Source organism: Periplaneta americana, chromosome 1, assembly GCF_040183065.1.
Source record: "Periplaneta americana isolate PAMFEO1 chromosome 1, P.americana_PAMFEO1_priV1, whole genome shotgun sequence".
Lineage (NCBI taxonomy): Eukaryota > Metazoa > Arthropoda > Insecta > Blattodea > Blattidae > Periplaneta > Periplaneta americana.
This window is the reverse complement of record NC_091117.1, coordinates 180480753-180498537: the sequence shown is the minus strand read 5'-3', so window position 1 is coordinate 180498537 and position 17785 is coordinate 180480753. Positions and strand designations below refer to the sequence as shown.

Genomic DNA, 17785 nt, shown 5'->3' with positions numbered 1-17785 from the left:
TTTTTCTCGCGAGCTATTTTAACAAAGGCTACGGAACAAATACTAATGTTTAACAAGAGGTTCATGGGAGTCCTTATAGCACACCCCTGATGCCGACCATCCCTGCCTGTTAACAAAAGTCATTAACACGTGAGAAGCCTGACCGGAACGGAAGCTGCGGGTTGAGGCTTCGCAGGATATTTCACGTGCTGCGCACAACCGCACTGAATGGGCATCCGTTGTAACGCGTGTGGTCGTGTCCGCCCGCCACTTCGTGTGGGTGGAGCGGCCGGCCTGCTGTTATGCTCTTTTATGTGGCTCATCAGCAGGGCTGTGAACTTCATGCATTATAGAGTAGTATTGCTACTTTGTATACATTTAACCACGCCCTCATACGCGTCTGATATCAGGTGTTTCTACTAAACCAGTAGTGTGCTCGAAACACTCAAACTGTAGTCTACACCAGAGTGCTGCAGAACAGCTCTTAGAACCGGTTTATATTCGATCGGTCGCAGATCAACCGGCCAGGCTCGAATATCCGGCCTTGAAGCGGTTGCGCCTGGCTAGACAGAACCACAGATATAGAGGACAGAATACCAAGCGCATTTCACCATACAGGAACTCTGATGACATTCTGTAACTACACAAATGGATATAATACGAATATTTATTTTCAGTCAATTACTTTACAAGGTGCAAGTCCTTAGATTACATGATTTAATATTGTATGAACGTTTTCGTCGGTTTCATACCAACATCATCAGATACAACATTCTATATAGCAATATCATCACTAACGGGTACATATGTCTCTACAAACCAAAATACAATATATATTAATAAGCATGCAATATGATAAAAACATGATAAAAACCGACATCATTAGGATATAAATGTGTCTTTCTTGTGTGACTACATTCTACTATCAAATGATTAAAATCACACGTGAGATTACAATACTTATACAAATATGTTTGCAGGTCTTCACTGATAAAATAATAAAAAATAAAATGAAATCTGTATACTATATTGTGTGAAGAGATGCATTACAGCCTTTGAACTATGTTAACTGATTTTTTTTCGTGTCCGTATTCTTGTTTTATCATTACTTCACGACTTTTCACCTTCTAATGTATGTACGTCATAATATATAGACTGAGGTTGTGCCTTGAGTCTAATTATTTAAAGTTGTTATGAATATCATTTGTATCCGACAACCTAATATTGAAATATACATTTATATCCTAATGATGTTGGTTTTTACCATATTGTATGCTTATTAATATATATTGTATTTTGGTTTGTAGAGACATATGTACCTGTTAGTGATGACATTGCTATATAGAATGTTGTATCTGATGATGTTGGTATGAAACCGACAAAAATGTTCATACAATATTAAATCATGTAATGTAAGGACTTGCACCTTATATATACTAATATCAAAGTCATTGACTGAAAATAAATATTCCTATTATATATTAGACTTTTCTGAAAATTAATCAAAATGAATTGCAAAATACACAAATGGAGTAATTGAAGGAAATTTACTTTTCCTAATTAAAAAAAAAAGTGTTAGCTTGAAATTCTTACGAAAATATTTGGGGCTAAGAGGGATGAAGTTACAGGACAATGGAGAAAGTTACACAATATAGAACTGCACGCATTGTATTCTTCACCTGACATAATTAGGAATATTAAATCCAGACGCTTCAGATGGCAGGACATGTAGCACGTATAGGCGAATCCAGAAATGCATATAGAGTGTTAGTTGGGAAGCCGGAGGGAAAAAGACCTTTGGAGAGGCCGAGACATAGATGGGAGGATAATATTAAAATGGATTTGAGGGAGGTGGGATATGATGATAGAGACTGGATTAATCTTGCACAGGATAGGGACCGATGGCGGGCTTAGGTGAGAGCGGCAATGAACCTGCGGGTTCCTTAAAAAACATTTGTAAGTAAGTAAGTGTTTAGTATCTATTAGAATTTTTCTTTATTGAAATACATGATCTGCCAGAAGAAAACTGTCCCGTGTATTTGAGTAAAAAGCTGTCGGGGAAAGAAAGAAAAGGGGGGGGGGAGAAACGGCGGAGTCGAGACCATTCTCCACCTCTTTCAATATAATATGATGGGGCTATTTCAAATTAAGCCTCTCATTCAATTTATTTTATTAAACTGCGCCTTTTTGTTATTCGACAACTTTATTAACCCTAATAAAAGTAAAACTGTTACAAAAACTGATATAAACTCAGCGAATATGATTATTTACGTCTGACTCAACTACTTTTTCTGTATTTTGTGACTTTTAATTTCATTGGATGCAATCTGATGATGATGATAATAATAATAATAATAATAATAATATTATTATTATTATTATTGTTATTGTTATTATTATTATTATTATTATTATTATTATTATTATTATTATTATGAGGCATATTAGTATTAAGAAGCCTTTTGCATCTCCCTATCAAACCAATTTCAGGTAAAGAGTCGCGCTCCACAATTTTAAAACTACTGCCACTGAGAGACAGAGACGGAGAGTGTACTTGTGACAATGTCGCGCCCGCATGTTAAGGCTCATTCACAATGAAAATTAAACATAACGTAAGCGTTAACTTAAGAATGTAAACGTTACGGTAAAATCAAGAAGTCATACCATCATTCACGATGGGAACATAAACATAACAGCAAACATACTTGGTAACCATGGAAACATTACAACGACGCCATTTCCTCATATTCTGTCGTATACTTCAGCGCTCCACGATTGTGTTCTGTTTGCAAATCACGTAAGCATAAGCATGAAAGTCTGGAGTTTGCAAACTTTCATGTTAACGTCTTACGGTAATGTTAATGTCAGTGTTTATGTGAATCATTGTGAATGATCCCATAGCCTGGGCGCAAACTTCTATGTTTATGTTACGGTTATGTTTAATTTTCATTGTTAATGGGCCTTTGCTGGCGCTCGCGAAACGTCAGGAGGTTTGAGCGCGACTTGTAGTAGCTCCAAAGAAAACGCTGATTCTTTCCTTGCTAACGGTAAATAAATTGTGTTGACCGTTTGGCATCAAATATGCAGTGACTTTTAGTTTGTCAGTGTCACAGCATTCAATTTGCGCAACGCTTCCCTACCTCTGACTCGCTGTTCTTACTTCTCCACTGCCTAGCAACTACTTTCCAAGTGCACGGACGTGCACAGAACTCGCACAGTTTTATGCTTCTCATACGGTGTATGATTTACCAGACAGTTCGATGTAAGCTGTTGCGGAAGCCAATGTGGCTTCATAAAAAAAAAACAATGGCAGGAAGATAGCGTCATGGCTGGCTTTGGGAGAGTGACGGCCAGCCCTTGAGAGTTCTGAAGTGCTGGAAGATGGATCGCAGTTATGGACCAAATAACACAGCATGGTGACATACCAACTCATTAACTACTCTGTGCCATCAGTCATCCAACTCCTTAATGTTGTCTGAGAAATGTTCTCCACAATTCACGTTACACAGTTTAACTTTTCAAGCATTGTTACATATTCCAAACATAAGTAGCAAAGTCAAAGGAATTTTAATTGGACATCGGAAATTATTATTATTATTATTATTATTATTATTATTATTACTATTATCATTATTATTTACTACATATTATTTAGAAAATCTGAAAAAGTACGTCTCCAGGTATTGATCAAATTCCAGCAGAATTAATACGAGAGGGTGGAAGGGCATTATCTAGCGAAATTTATAAACTTGTACTTGCAATTTGAGAAAAGGAAATTGTACCAGAACAATGGAAGGAGTCCATAATCGTACCTATTTTTAAGAAGGGGGACAAGACTAACTGTAGTAACTTTCGAGGAATATCACTTTTGTTGACGTCGTACAAAATTTTGTCGAATATCCTTTTGAGAAGATTAACTCCATATGTAGATGAAATTATTGGGGATCATCAGTGTGTTTTTAGGCGTAATAGATCGACTATTGATCAGATTTTTTGTATTCGACAGATATTGGAGAAAAAATTGGAGTATAAGGGTACAGTACATCAGTTATTCATAGATTTCAAAAAGGCGTATGACTCGATTAAGAGAGAAGTTTTATATAATATTCTTATTGAATTTGGTATTCCCAAGAAACTAGTTCGATCAATTAAAATGTGTCTTAGTGACACTTACAGCAGAGTCCGTATAGGCCAGTTTCTATCTGATGCTTTTCCAATTCACTGCGGTCTAAAGCAGGGAGATGCACTATCACCTTTACTTTTTAACTTCGCTCTAGAATATGCCATTAGGAAAGTTCAGGATAATAGACAGGGTTTGGAATTGAACGGGTTACATCAGCTTCTTGTCTATGCGGATGACGTGAATATGCTAGGAGAAAATCCACAAACGATTAGGGAAAACGCGGAAATTCTAGTTGAAGCAAGTAAAGCGATAGGGTTGGAAGTAAATCCTGAAAAGACTAAGTATATGATTGTCTCGTGACGAGAATATTGTACGAAATGGAACTATAAAAATTGGAGATTTATCTTTCGAAGGGGTGGAAAAATTCAAATATCTTGGAGCAACAGTAACAAATATAAATGACATTCGGGAAGAAATTAAACGCAGAATAAATATGGGAAATGCCTGTTATTATTCGGTTGAGAAGCTTTTGTCATCTATTTTTCTATCAAAAAATCTGAAAGTTAGAATTTATAAAACAGTTATATTACCGGTTGTTCTGTATGGTTGTGAAACTTGGACTCTCACTTTGAGAGAGGAACAGAGATTAAGGGTGTTTGAGAATAAGGTTCTTAGGAAAATATTTGGGGCTAAGGGGGATGAAGTTACAGGAGAATGGAGAAAGTTACACAACGGAGAGCTTCACGCATTGTATTCTTCACCTGACATAATTAGGAACATAAAATCCAGACGTTTGAGATGGGCAGGACATGTAGCACGTATGGGCGAATCCAGAAATGCATATAGAGTGTTAGTTGGGAGGCCGGAGGGGAAAAAGACCTTTAGGGAGGGCGAGACGTAGATGGGAAGATAATATTAAAATGGATTTGAGGGAGGTGGGATATGATGGTAGAGACTGGATTAATCTTGCTCAAGATAGGGACCAATGGCGGGCTTATGTGAGGGCGGCAATGAACCTCCGGGTTCCTTAAAAGCCAGTAAGTAAGTACATATTATTTAGTCTTATCAACATTTATTATAATTTTTTCATAATAAAAACAATGGTGCCAAGACATCGTAAAATGAAAATGGCGACGGTGTGTTCTGTGGTGATCTGTGAACCGTTGTAATGCCCCCGATTAAATGTTCGAGAAGAGGTCTTGTGGCACAGTGGATCAAGGGAAAAGAATATCTTAGAAATTTAAAAAAAAAAACTGTTAGTAGTACATTGTACCATTCTAAAATAAAATGTAAGTTTCAATTTTGATAGTGCATATTTTCAGTGTTTTTTTCTTCATTGTGCATATTTGGCCATTTGATAGTGCATGGATGCATGGATATTTTACTATTTGATAGTGCATGGAAATCCTGTCTCTAGTTATAATATTTATTTAGATTAACAAGATTTCTGGTGGCCCAAATATTTAAAAGAAGAGCTTTGTACAGTTAGTATATGATTTATGTAAAATAATATTGCATTTATAATTTTATCGCTGAACGTAGTATTTTTGTTGCGTTCTTTTAATTAATTCACATCTATAATAATAATAAATCTGTAACCGAAATTTTTCTAGTAATTTTCGATTTTCCAAAAATAATTGGTGTCAAAATGTATAATTAATCCTACTGAAATTGTTATTTGTATGTCTGTCTGTCTGTCTGTCTGTCTGTCTGGATGTTTGTTACCTTTTCACGCGATAATGGCTGAACCGATTTATATGAAAATTTGAGTATAAATTAAGTTCGTTGTAATTTAGATTTTAAGCTATATGGCATTCAAAATACTTTATTTAAAAGGGGATTATAAGGGGCCTGAATTAAATAAATCGAAATATCTCCCTTATTATTAATTTTAATGAAACATCTTACATAAAAAAGTTTCTTTAAAAATGATTACCGATAAGTTTTATTCTATGCAAAATTTTGATAGGACTGATATTTAAGGATATACAAGACTTTTAAAATAACAATACAATACATTTTCACCGCCGCCTCAGATTATAGCGTTGTTGTTCCTGCAGTAACTCCTACGTGCAAAATATAAAATTTTTGAGTAGGAATAAAGACACATTTATTCATTCCATGGTAATGGTACATAGGAGATCGTGAATTCTTACATTTTCGAAAGAAAGAAATATAATTACATATCACTGTTTATGCTGTAGGGCCTATCACTCTTTAAGTTATTTGAAGGGTTCAGAACCATGATGGGCCAAGCGCCATTTACTGAAGACGTAGAAAACAAGGGTTAAAATTAAGTTATTACCATAATTCAATGGAAACATATAGCAAGTAATATAAAGTATACACATTAAAACTAAATGATGTCAATCTTCATTAAACTATGGTTGCATGTAATAACAATTAAGAAACGTGTTAAAGGAATTATCATTGCAACAAATGATTGCTCTCTGGACCAAAATGACCGCATTGTAATTATTTAAATACAATTTAAATTAAGTAACATATTAAACGATTTATCCTTCTATCAAACACGAATGTTCCCTGGATCATATGTCCTATTTTAAGTATGTAATTACTTTATATTTATTTCTAACGGGTGCAGCGGAGCGCACGGGTACGGCTAGTTTTAAATAATTTATTTAAATATATGTAATGAAGCAACACTAGATAAACACTAATGTAGGTATTCATTATCTCCATGAAGCGACATCGAGTCGCGAGTCATGTTCTCGTATAGGTGAAAATCCCATTATCATACCTCCTGTACTTTCGAAATGGCTGAAATTTGCAGTGGTTGCAGGGAGACGACTGAACACGTCGAACCGATATTGTACGTGATTTTCTCTTGTCTCACCGCGCTAGTGACAAGTGGGTGCAGACCTGATTCACGCAGGCAGACTAACTTAATTCACGGGAGCCGCATCATTGACTTGCTAATCACATGCTGGGCTCATTCCTTGTTGCTCAGTACGACAGCAATGATGTATTAAAAGAAGTTGTCGTGACTCATTGTGAAAACAAGACATTTCTGGCATCGCCAGAACGTTAACGAAAACTGACTAATGATGCCAATTTGCACAAATCCATGGAGACGTACGAGGGTCATTGATTTCATTTTAACAGGGACGACGCTTGTCGGAATATGGAAATTGCTGTAGAGGTGTGCTTATAAATCAGAATTCTTTAAAAATGTTATTCCAAAACGACACTTACATAAATGTTTTTTTTCACAGAGACTGGAATGAAAGATTATTTTGGTTAAACGAGCGTTGAGTGACTTCTTTTCCTATTGTGGATATGCATCTTCAGCCGTCTTACATGTCGTACCAACATAACTTACGAGACAATACGAATGTTTCGCTCTAGTTTGCAATATTCCAGCGGAGTAGAAATTCGGCCATTTTCTTACCTCAGTGTGTAGTTTAGACTTTTATTATGTCTTACGTCAGACCTGCAAAACTGTAGCTCCTCAGAGCGACTGCTTTACTACCCCTTCTTACCCACCCACCTTTTCTACCAGTGCGGTCATGGCGTTCTAGTTACGCTCGGCTTAATCAACATTCATTCTCGCGGCGGCAGGTATAAAAAATCCGTAGGAACATAACTTTAGAAAGTAAGAGAAAAATGAATGAGTTAAATAAATAAGTTAAGAGATATGTAAAATAAAATTTAAAATGTATGTGTGCATATAATGTAAGAAGGTCTACCTATGTAGCCTATATATCGTCGTATTACTAGTAAAGCCGATTAAGTCCACTTTTGTGTAAAATAAATTAAGTACAGTCCCCGACTTGTCTTTCGTGCTCTGTATTCTACTAAAATGAAATAAGTCCGAAATATTGCATGCAGGTAACAAACCAATTACTTTATTTGAATAATTTATTATGATTTTTCATGCATTAATAAAGTTTTCATTCCTGTTTTTACAAAACTTGCTTCACTGGTCTTAACTGGTTTTACTATTAATAGGACGATAATTTGTACGTTGATAAGTGTGTGATAGCTATATGACCGGATGTCAATGCTGTCATTCAACATTGTAACGCACTCCAGCCAAATAAATAAATACACAATAGGCGTACTGCAGTTTAAAGAGAACTGGAACATGGCAAAATCTAAACCCGTGAAGAAATACTACTTTCAAAGGAAATGGGAATATGAATATTTTGTTGTTGAAGACAGAAGAATTGATTGTTTACTGTGCCCCATCCAATTTATTTCTACTCGTATGTAATTTAAATATTAAACCACATTTCAACACAGCCCATATTAAGAATTATGGAATGTACAAATTTTCGGGTAAATTCATTATTACGAACTGTATATGAATTATTATTTATTTATATACTGTTAAATTAAGGACGTCACTCGTTGTGTTCATTTTGAATTGAAATTAATAGTGACTTTCAAGGTTCATTACTTAAATGCTCTAAATTTATGTTTCCGTAGGTGATGATAAGAGGAAAGTTTTCGAAAATCTAAAGCAGGTTAGGTGCAAAAAAATCTCAAAGAAACTACCGACAGGAAATCTAGCATAATTGTAAACCTTGAAACGAGATTAAAACATTATAAATACAATGAATTTATTACAATCCTTTTTTAAAATTATATGCCGCCACTGATGGACCTTTGCAGGGCAGAGAATGTAAACGACTCTACGCGGAAGTCGATCATCCCCCAATAGAAGTGGAGTGAGGCTGACGTCATATTTCCCCTGCTTACGAGTTCTGCAGGCCTGTCTTACGTAATCTGTGACAAGTTAGGTTACGGTAGTTTAGGGTTTTGTTATGCCGTGTATAGGCAAATCTGTGACAGGTTAGATTAGGTTAGTTTAGGATTTTAGTGAGAGGTTAGGTTAGATTAGTTTAGGCGTTTATTATCCTCGTCAATATGAAGGCGAAAGCGATTGAGTGTGGCGCTCTTGAAAAGGTAATGATTTTTTGTTTTCTATGTTGGCAGTTCAAGTGCGTCGATGTCTATTCCAAAATGGGCGTAAGTCACTCAACGCTCGTTTATTTCTTTCCGCATATAGGTTGAAAGCCTGGATGGGACAAGTTACCTGGTTGAGGTTTTTCCGGGGTTTTCCCTCAACCCATTAAGAGCCTGGACTCGTTTCGTCGGCATTATCAGCTTCATCTCACACAGACGCTATATAATGATAGCAGTTGATAAAGCGTCGTAAATAAACAATTAAAAATAAAGTATGGAAAATACATTGTTTGAAATAACAAACGAGACTATAGAAATTCATACCACCAAGTCATTGTGAGCAATGTCGAGACTAGGTACTAAAATAAAGACTTTATACTGCACTTCAGTGCTTTTATTGTTATTTAAAAGAGAGAAACTTTGCATCCAGTGTGTCATTATTTTTTTTTCTTCTTCTGTTCGTTCTGTTTAATTTGCATATGACGCAGAATGCCTCAGTAGAGTGAAACTGTTTCAATCGCATTACGTCTGTGCATCGGATTAAATGCTAAACATTTCTAGCTGCGAATATAAGCGTCTGTATTGTCTACTTTATCGTGAGGAATGGATTTATGCGGAACTGCCTCTCATTACCGCATCGCAGAGCGTTCCGTCGGACTCGAGTTGCACAGCGACGATGACTTACCACAGCAAGAAATTAGATTCCGCCGTTCTGTCTTAACGGTGTTATGTCTCAGTTCTAGGATCTGAAAGAGTTTTACGTAAGCTCGTACAGTGTGTTCCAAAAGAAACTGTTCTGTTTTTCCTGGAGACTAAGAAGCGTTGAAATGTCAGTGGCGGAAAAAAAAAGAAGAACTTTTTCTTCTGATTATTTCTATTGCTGCTTTTTCATATCAGAAATTGCCTGATTATCATCCCCTGAGTTTTCTTCTAAATTAATTATACAACTCGCTAGTTACATCCACTAGCCCATCTTTCTTCTAGTAGTAGCAGGAGTATGGGGAGTGGTAATAGAATAAATGAAGGGTTCAGAGAGATAGTGGGCCAAGTGCCATTTATTAAAAACGGAGAAAGCAAGGGTTAAAGTTAAGTGAATACCATAGTTTAATGAAGATTGACATATCATTTAGTTTTAATGTGCATACTTTATATTACTTGCTATATGTTTCCATTGAATTATAGTAATAACTTAATTTTAACCCTTTTTTTTCTACGGTTTTAGTAAATGGCGCTTGGCACACTGTGGTTCTGAACCCTTCAAATAGGACTAGTATTTAACGAATTTAACGATGCTTTTCAATGCAGAGGCTATTCAACGTCGCGTCGGCAGGAAAAATTTGCCTGGGGCACACTATTAGGACTAGGCCTCCCAGCTTTTATTTCCCTCCAGGTTGAAAGCCATGCTAAGATTTTATCGTTCTTTGAAATCGCCTACTGTGGGGATCGTTACAAACAACTAATCTGTCTGACTGACTGGCTGTTTGTAACGATCCCCACAGTAGATTTTCACCTGACGACGAAGAGAGATCCACTCTTCGAAACGTTGTGCTATAATTTTGAAAATTAGTAATGGAAAAGTCCAAACAGCTCAACGATTGTATGTATTTTAACACAAAAATGAATGTTGAATGTCGATTTTAATAAATAGAAGAATGGTATTCTAAATGACTGCATCATAAAAATACTAGCTATGTTATGTGAATTGTCTTCTTACTTGAGTGCGCAATAAGCTGTGTACACTGTTTGAATAATAGTCCAAGAAAATAAATGGTACTATCATTTAGAGCATGATAAAATAACTAAATATTTACAGGACGCGCAAAACTTACGAGAAAGTATATGTCGTCTTCGTAACATTTCCCACACACACACACACACTGTTATTTATTTTCTGTTCCCAGACGTTATTGAAAAATATCTCTGAGGCATCATTTAGAGAGAGTAGGGGGCAACCTCCCCTGAGTTTAAGGTTTAAAAAATTAATTTATTAGTACTACTAAAGGAAAAAATGTGAAAATTATACTTTTAATATTAAAATATTCAACTTTTATAAACGCTTAAGAAATAAAAGACGATCTGGTTAAGGATTTTACTCAAATGAAACCAGGACGTTACCATTTGCTACATTAGTGGTTGTTGACTATTGTAAATAAAAGTAAAATATCTGTTTGTTAATTGAAATTAAATGTATTTATCATTAGAATTGTGTATATTCATTTGTTCGCACTTTTATCATATTAACAGCAAGTGCAAGCAAATTATGTATCGTGTGAATAGAATAAGAAGTTAAATCTAGGCCTACTGTAAGTCTGTAACTGTGGAAACCTGAAATATGCTGCAAAGTGGAGTAAACTTTACATGAAACAAAAATAATAAAACGTAATATTATCCCTGTTTGTCGCTTAAAACGATAGAAAAATACTATAAAAATAGAGAGAAAAATAATTAACTTTAAAAATATGTTCAGTGTATCTGATATGGTCTAAACCTTTTATTGTTTTGTGATCAAGTTTACTTCAGCGGTCAAGTTGAGGGAGTACGCCATGCAATATACCCTACATAAGGCCCCTAAAAAGTCTTGCCCTCTCCCAGTGACGTCTCTGGTATCGCTCATTTCTTGTGTCCTCAAGCTTGCCCTTGAGATGTTTGTTTGATTTGGAAGTTATTGGCGTGTATTGTAAATCTGTCACAGAAACAAACATGATTTAGAAAATTGGCTTTTGAGATTGCATGATAGTAAGAGTTCAATAAGAATATGATCACGGATGATCCAACAGACCTTCACTTAATGTGATAATTATTATATTGCTTTGTTTTACGTGTAAGAAAATGGGTGTAGCCTACTGTTTTTCTACTCGTAGGAAATTTTATTATTATTATTATTATTATTATTATTATTATTATTATTATTATTATCATTATTATTATTATTATTATTATTATTATTATTATTATTATTATACTAGCGAGTTTACTAGAAAATCAATGATACAACGTGCAATCAATATATTTCCTAACTATACTTGTATTCATTTTACCGTTAAACGTACATGTGCGTGCCACTGAAGATCATTGCTTCAATGTCTGATCAGACAGTCTATCAAACAGCATCAGATTGTCTTAAAGAACTGAGCTTCTACACATGATTTTGTGTAAACATGTCAAGGACCTATTGCTATCTTTCCTGGACTCTCTCCATGTACGCCTTATGGCTAGGCTTCTTCTCTGCCTTTCAAGTGATGTATTTTTAATATAGATCCAGGCGTTTCTCTGGTTCTTGATAACTTCCCTGTTTTCTATGTATCGTGTGTTGCTTACAATCAGAGCAGTCCGGAAACTTATTGATTGTCTCTTGTATACTAATGTAATAAGCTCCTATGCGATTTGTTAATAATGTTACATAATCATGTATATTATACTTATGATTTTTTTTTAAATTGTATACTTGAAATCTTTTTACGGTTTTTAATTATATCTTTCAAATCTTGTTGCCTAGGTTGCCTATTGTGTTTCCTTTTTTTAAAGTTGCATTTTTATACTTTTTTTTTCTGGATATCTTACGGTCTCTGGGATGTTAGGCAGGCAACTTCAATTAATGAAGAGTTTTTTTTTTTCTATCAAACGAGAAATTATTCGGGCTTAATTGACGGCTTATATTTTATGGACCTGAGCATATTACCCCGACGTCCTGCCGCCCTCACATCATCGTATGATGGCTAATACTAGAATTAAAATATCAACACTGGGCGTAAGACAAATCCAAAAGAGAGTTTTGAAACGTTTAATAGATAGGTAAACAGATTAGATAAATAAAATTCGAGCAGCTATACAGTGCGCACTGACTGTCATATTATTCTTGTCCACAGTTACCTTTACCCCACGATGGACGAACTGGCGGAACAGATCAACTTCGTCATGTCTCACTTCCTGCTCAAGAACTTCATCGGCTTCGGCGTAGGCGCCGGCGGCAACGTGCTGGCCAGGTTTGCCTTCGCTCATCCCGAGAAGGTATGGTATTACATTTCACTTAACTGTAAACGACGAACAGAGAAGAGAAACATTTATAATCTCTTTTGTCATCTCAAGCCTGGTCTAGCCACAATTAAAATGAAAAATATGAAGGTTGATCAACAGGAAAAGACTACAGTATACATCATCGTCGAAAATTAGGAATACTTATTCTGAAACACCTTATAGAATTTAAAATGTTAAATTGTGTCGAAATTATTTTAGTGCGTATTATTTGCCATTCCCATAGGTTTCTAAAATTTGATAATACATAGTAATGCAAAGCAGTAGAATCAACGTGATGTGAAACATTTGCATTAATATGGTCGCAAAAAGTTCAGTTTTCTTTAATTTTATATTGTAAATTAAAGCAGTTGTCATGTGAAACAATGAATTATAATATTATGCCAATGCTTTGGAGTGTGAGAGTGTTGGTAAACGAGAGCGTATGAAGGACACTCTGCTGCGACAAATTGCTTACACTTTGCTTTTACTTCTTTATGGTTCATGATTTTATTCTCGTATTTTTTTCCTTGCGGCCTTGTCTGCTAAAAAAAGTACCTACTGTATAGAGTAATTACTATTTTTAATTCACTTCTGCCTTTTTCCTTATCTTCCATTTCACTTTCGATTAACGAATAACCGTGTAACTCCTGGAAGGCTCAACTGTACTTAGGTCAAATGACGGCTTCTCAACAAAGAAGTTGGACTTCCATTCTGAAAAATAATGTGAGATTCAGGTGAACAGCTAAACAGTTACAGAACATTACAGACGCATTGTGCAAGCATACAGTCATATACTGTAATTATCTTTAATGTCCAAAGACGAATTTACTGTAAACCTACTGTATTACATGCAATTCAGATATTTTAATCCTCAATTAACTTACAGCATTGTACTCTGTGACTAACACGCGAAAGCTTAGAGGTCATTTAATTGTTACAGACGCTGTCCGGTTACTCCAGAATAATTAGAATCTTTAATTGAAAAAAATATATATTAAATTCTGCTGGGAAGTCTGAGAACCTCGCGAAAATATGAGCCAAAACCTCGTAGTCAATTTTTGCATCATCATAGTACTTCGTCTTCAAAAGTCACTTCACACTTCAAAACGTTAAAAATATGATAAATGTGATGTAGAAAACTAACAAAAATCATCTCTCTGTTGGAAGAACAATGGGGTTTTGTTTTTATAATACAATAGGCCTATGTCCGCCGTTCCCTTGTTCAATAAACACCATTCTTTCTGCGTCACCGTGCATAGCATTTTGGAGACAGTGTCTTGGAATATTCCCAATTGCTTACGAGACAGCATCTTTCAGTTGCTGTAGGTTTATTGGGTGCGCTGTGAAAACTCGTTCGTTAAGGTAACGACACAACCAGATGTCGGCCGGATTTAAATCTGGAGACTGTAGAGGCCATATTATTGTAAAGCTCTTGCTGATGATACGATCGCCAAAGATCCGTTTAATTAATTGTTTTGCATGGATGTAGATGTGGGGCGGTGCGCCATCTTGTATCTCGTGGTTCCTCAATCTGTAGTTAACGAAGCTATGTAGTATACTGTAATAGTGCTCTACGTTTACTCTGGCAGTCTCTGTTATTCCATTGTTGTTTTCTTCGAGGAATCTGGATCAATGACGGATCGCGAAGTGAAGCCACACCATATTGTGACTTTCAGATGATGAAAATCTTTTTTAATTAAAACTTGGGGGGTCAATTTCAGATAAAATCCCGCAATTACGTGTGTTATAGGTATCCTACAAGCAAAACTCAGCTCGGACTTTTCATGGTTCGCATGCTATACCCCTCTTACCCCCCTGCAGTAGGTTCGAGAGCATGCTGGGAACGGGAACATACGTCATCTGCGCGAGACAGTCACGCCCGCTGGTTTCTGCGCACTGAGTGTGCTTCATCCATGCAGAAAACTTCCAACAATTAGTCTATTAAATTTAAATTCTGCTAGCACAAGTAAAGCGGAATCATATTATGTTTTCTGCTTGTCACTTTGAATGCAAATACTAGTTTTAGTTTACATAGGTACAAATCTTGATGTTTTCTTAGAATTTTCCAAACTGTACTATAACTCATTTAAATATGCCTGGACACTTGACTAGCACTACTAATTCCATAATAATTATTTATAATTATTTCGTTACTTGTCTGAAGCACTGCAACAACAGTAACATCACAAATTACCTTTGGTCTTCCAGATTTCTTCTTATCATCAACAGAACCAGTTTCCACAAACCTCGTGCTTAAATCCCCGTAATTCCAAGTGAAACATGGGTCTTCTCTTAAATTATTGGCACGTGTTCTAAATTTTCTTAGATCTTGAGAAAGACTAATATTGCTTTCATAAAAGCATTGGGCCATCTGTTCCCTAACATTATTTAATGATATAACCATGTCTTGAAAAAGTAACAAATGGAAACTTCATTGTCTGTCCAAGAGAGTGATGTTTTTCTCTCCTTTCTTCTTTTTTTTTTCTTTCTTTTTTTCTTTTTACCGCAAATATTATAATATCCACAACGCTTTAAATTTTGAAGTGACTTTTGAATGACCCAATACTTCATATAATGAGAAGGTAAAAACTACATCTACTGTTTCCTGACAATGCTTTACACTCCTTTTTTTTATTTTCACAAGCATAGATGTAATCGGAAAAGACTATGTTTATTGGATACTTATCACGAAATATGACCGTGAAGAGAAATACAACAAAGCTGTTACGTAACTTGCATAATGTATGCTAAAAGAAGTTACGTACTCTGTAGTCTGTAACGTATACTGTGCGTACGAATGAATTTAGAAAACTACTTGCACTAAGGAAAAAGAATCTGTAAAATATTTCTAGAATGGATCCTTTAAACATGTGACATATTTCAGCTAAGTAGCTATTAAAATATGTTTGATTTTATGATAAACAGAAGCAATTTTAAATTTAATTTATGGAGCCCTAATGAGGATAGAACTCTCATCATTATTAAGGTATGAACACGGATGCTGCCAGAATCTTTCATGATTGGTTTAGAATAAAATTTAGATGGGGATATATAGAAACGCATGTAAGGATAAAAGTACAAAATGAAAATATAGTTGCTATTTTGGAAACGATTGAAAACATTTTGGTTTTATATAGCCTTCTGCGTCCTGAGATTATAGTATACTATACTGTACTTCATACATGATTATGATATAAGATGTATGTGCAGAGACCCGAAGTATAGTATGATATACCTGCATTTGTGCCCCAAATGTAACCTGCAGAATTTTTTCAGCATTTTTTTCTCCTGTCAGTGACTTTTTTTTTTAAGTGTAGAATTATATTGAACTTTAAAAATAAAACAACAAATGACCAGGACTCAGGAGGATAGAGCGGTTTAATTAAGAATAACTACTTTATCCTGTCTCAATTGTCTCAATTCTGGCAGTGTCCTTATTATACACCCCCCCATCTAGAATTGAACGTGGTTGACATATCGTAAACTTTGCATGTCCCTTGCAGTAGATTAGTAGATACCATTATTAGTTTTGAACATTAGTAAATTTTGGATACATTAATCTGTTATATTTATATCTTATATTATTAATTGAATTAACTATGGTCCCTTATATTCCTCTCGTTCTTTCGTGTATATTGGAATGTGAATACGAAACCTCTCCAAAAATTATGTTCCATCTATTTAACTCGCTAACATACAGTGAAATATAATAATTATAAAAATATTATTTGAATATTGAAATTATTATATTTTATTTCAAATGTAGGTTACAAGTACTGATATAAGATGTTTTGGTTGTACATTTGGAGCCTATATACAGGGTTATTCAAAAAGAAAGAGCAGATTTCAAATATTTATTTTAAACAAACTATAAACAGTAGAAACACTCGCCGCACACCATTGGTTAGAGAAAAGTTTAAAGTTTTATAGTCCATGAGGTTGCAAGCACTCAACATGCGCATCATGTGTTGCGCGACAAACATCAAAACGGTGGTCCATTTCTTGCCACACAAGAATCAACTGGTCCCTAGTTATGGAATTCTCAGCTTCAACAATTCGATGTCGTAGATCTTGAAGAGTAGCAGGGAGGTGTGGTACAAACACCCTGTCTTTTATGTACCCCACAGATAAAAATCACAGGGGGTAAGGTCGGGGGACCTGGGCGGCCACACACGATGAACACGATCTTCTCCACCTCTTCCAATCCAACGCCTCGGAATGGTGTCGTTCGGATAATGCTCCACTAAAACAAAAAGTTCATAAACTTTCTTTACAGAAAAGGCGCAAAAAACGTTCACCTTCGGTGAGTTCTTGCGTGGTGGGAATATAATGAGTTCTTGCATGTTCGACGACTACGCAAGAATTTTCAGTCCCTCAAATTCGGACTGGCGAGTAACTGCGGCGGACAGGCCGTTCCTGTTTCCGCTTTGCTTATGGCCCCGGATCGAGCATCGCGTGTAATCAAACGTTAAAAAAAAATTGAACCTTCCTCTATCCATTGGTGTGCGGTAAATGCTTCTAGTGTTAATACTACGTTAAAAATAAATATTTGAAATCTGCTCTTTCTTTTTGAATAGCCATGTATATGTTTCGGATTACCGGTAAGTAAAGTTTTCCAACAAGTTACGGTTTTCTTGATAGATAAATGTTTTGGTTGAGTTATCACTTCTTGCCTGCAGGTCTGCTTAATCTCTAGATTAGACACATTTCTGAGTGCAGTAAAATTTTAACTGGTCA

The 17785-nt window shown here is 35.4% G+C and overlaps 1 protein-coding gene across 7 annotated transcripts in view; it reads left to right on the top strand.

The window, feature by feature from the left end:
- The window catches only part of MESK2 (misexpression suppressor of KSR 2), a 502743-nt gene that overhangs the window by 443148 nt on the left and 41810 nt on the right, over nucleotides 1-17785 (top strand). For all 7 annotated transcript variants that reach the window (XR_011333492.1, XM_069833388.1, XM_069833378.1 and 4 more), the window contains one exon: nucleotides 12901-13042. Coding sequence is in view for 6 of the 7 variants with exons in the window: in XM_069833388.1 (XP_069689489.1) it covers nucleotides 12901-13042 (142 nt within the window). In the remaining variant the exon portion in view is untranslated. The remainder of the gene's footprint in view (nucleotides 1-12900; nucleotides 13043-17785) is intronic.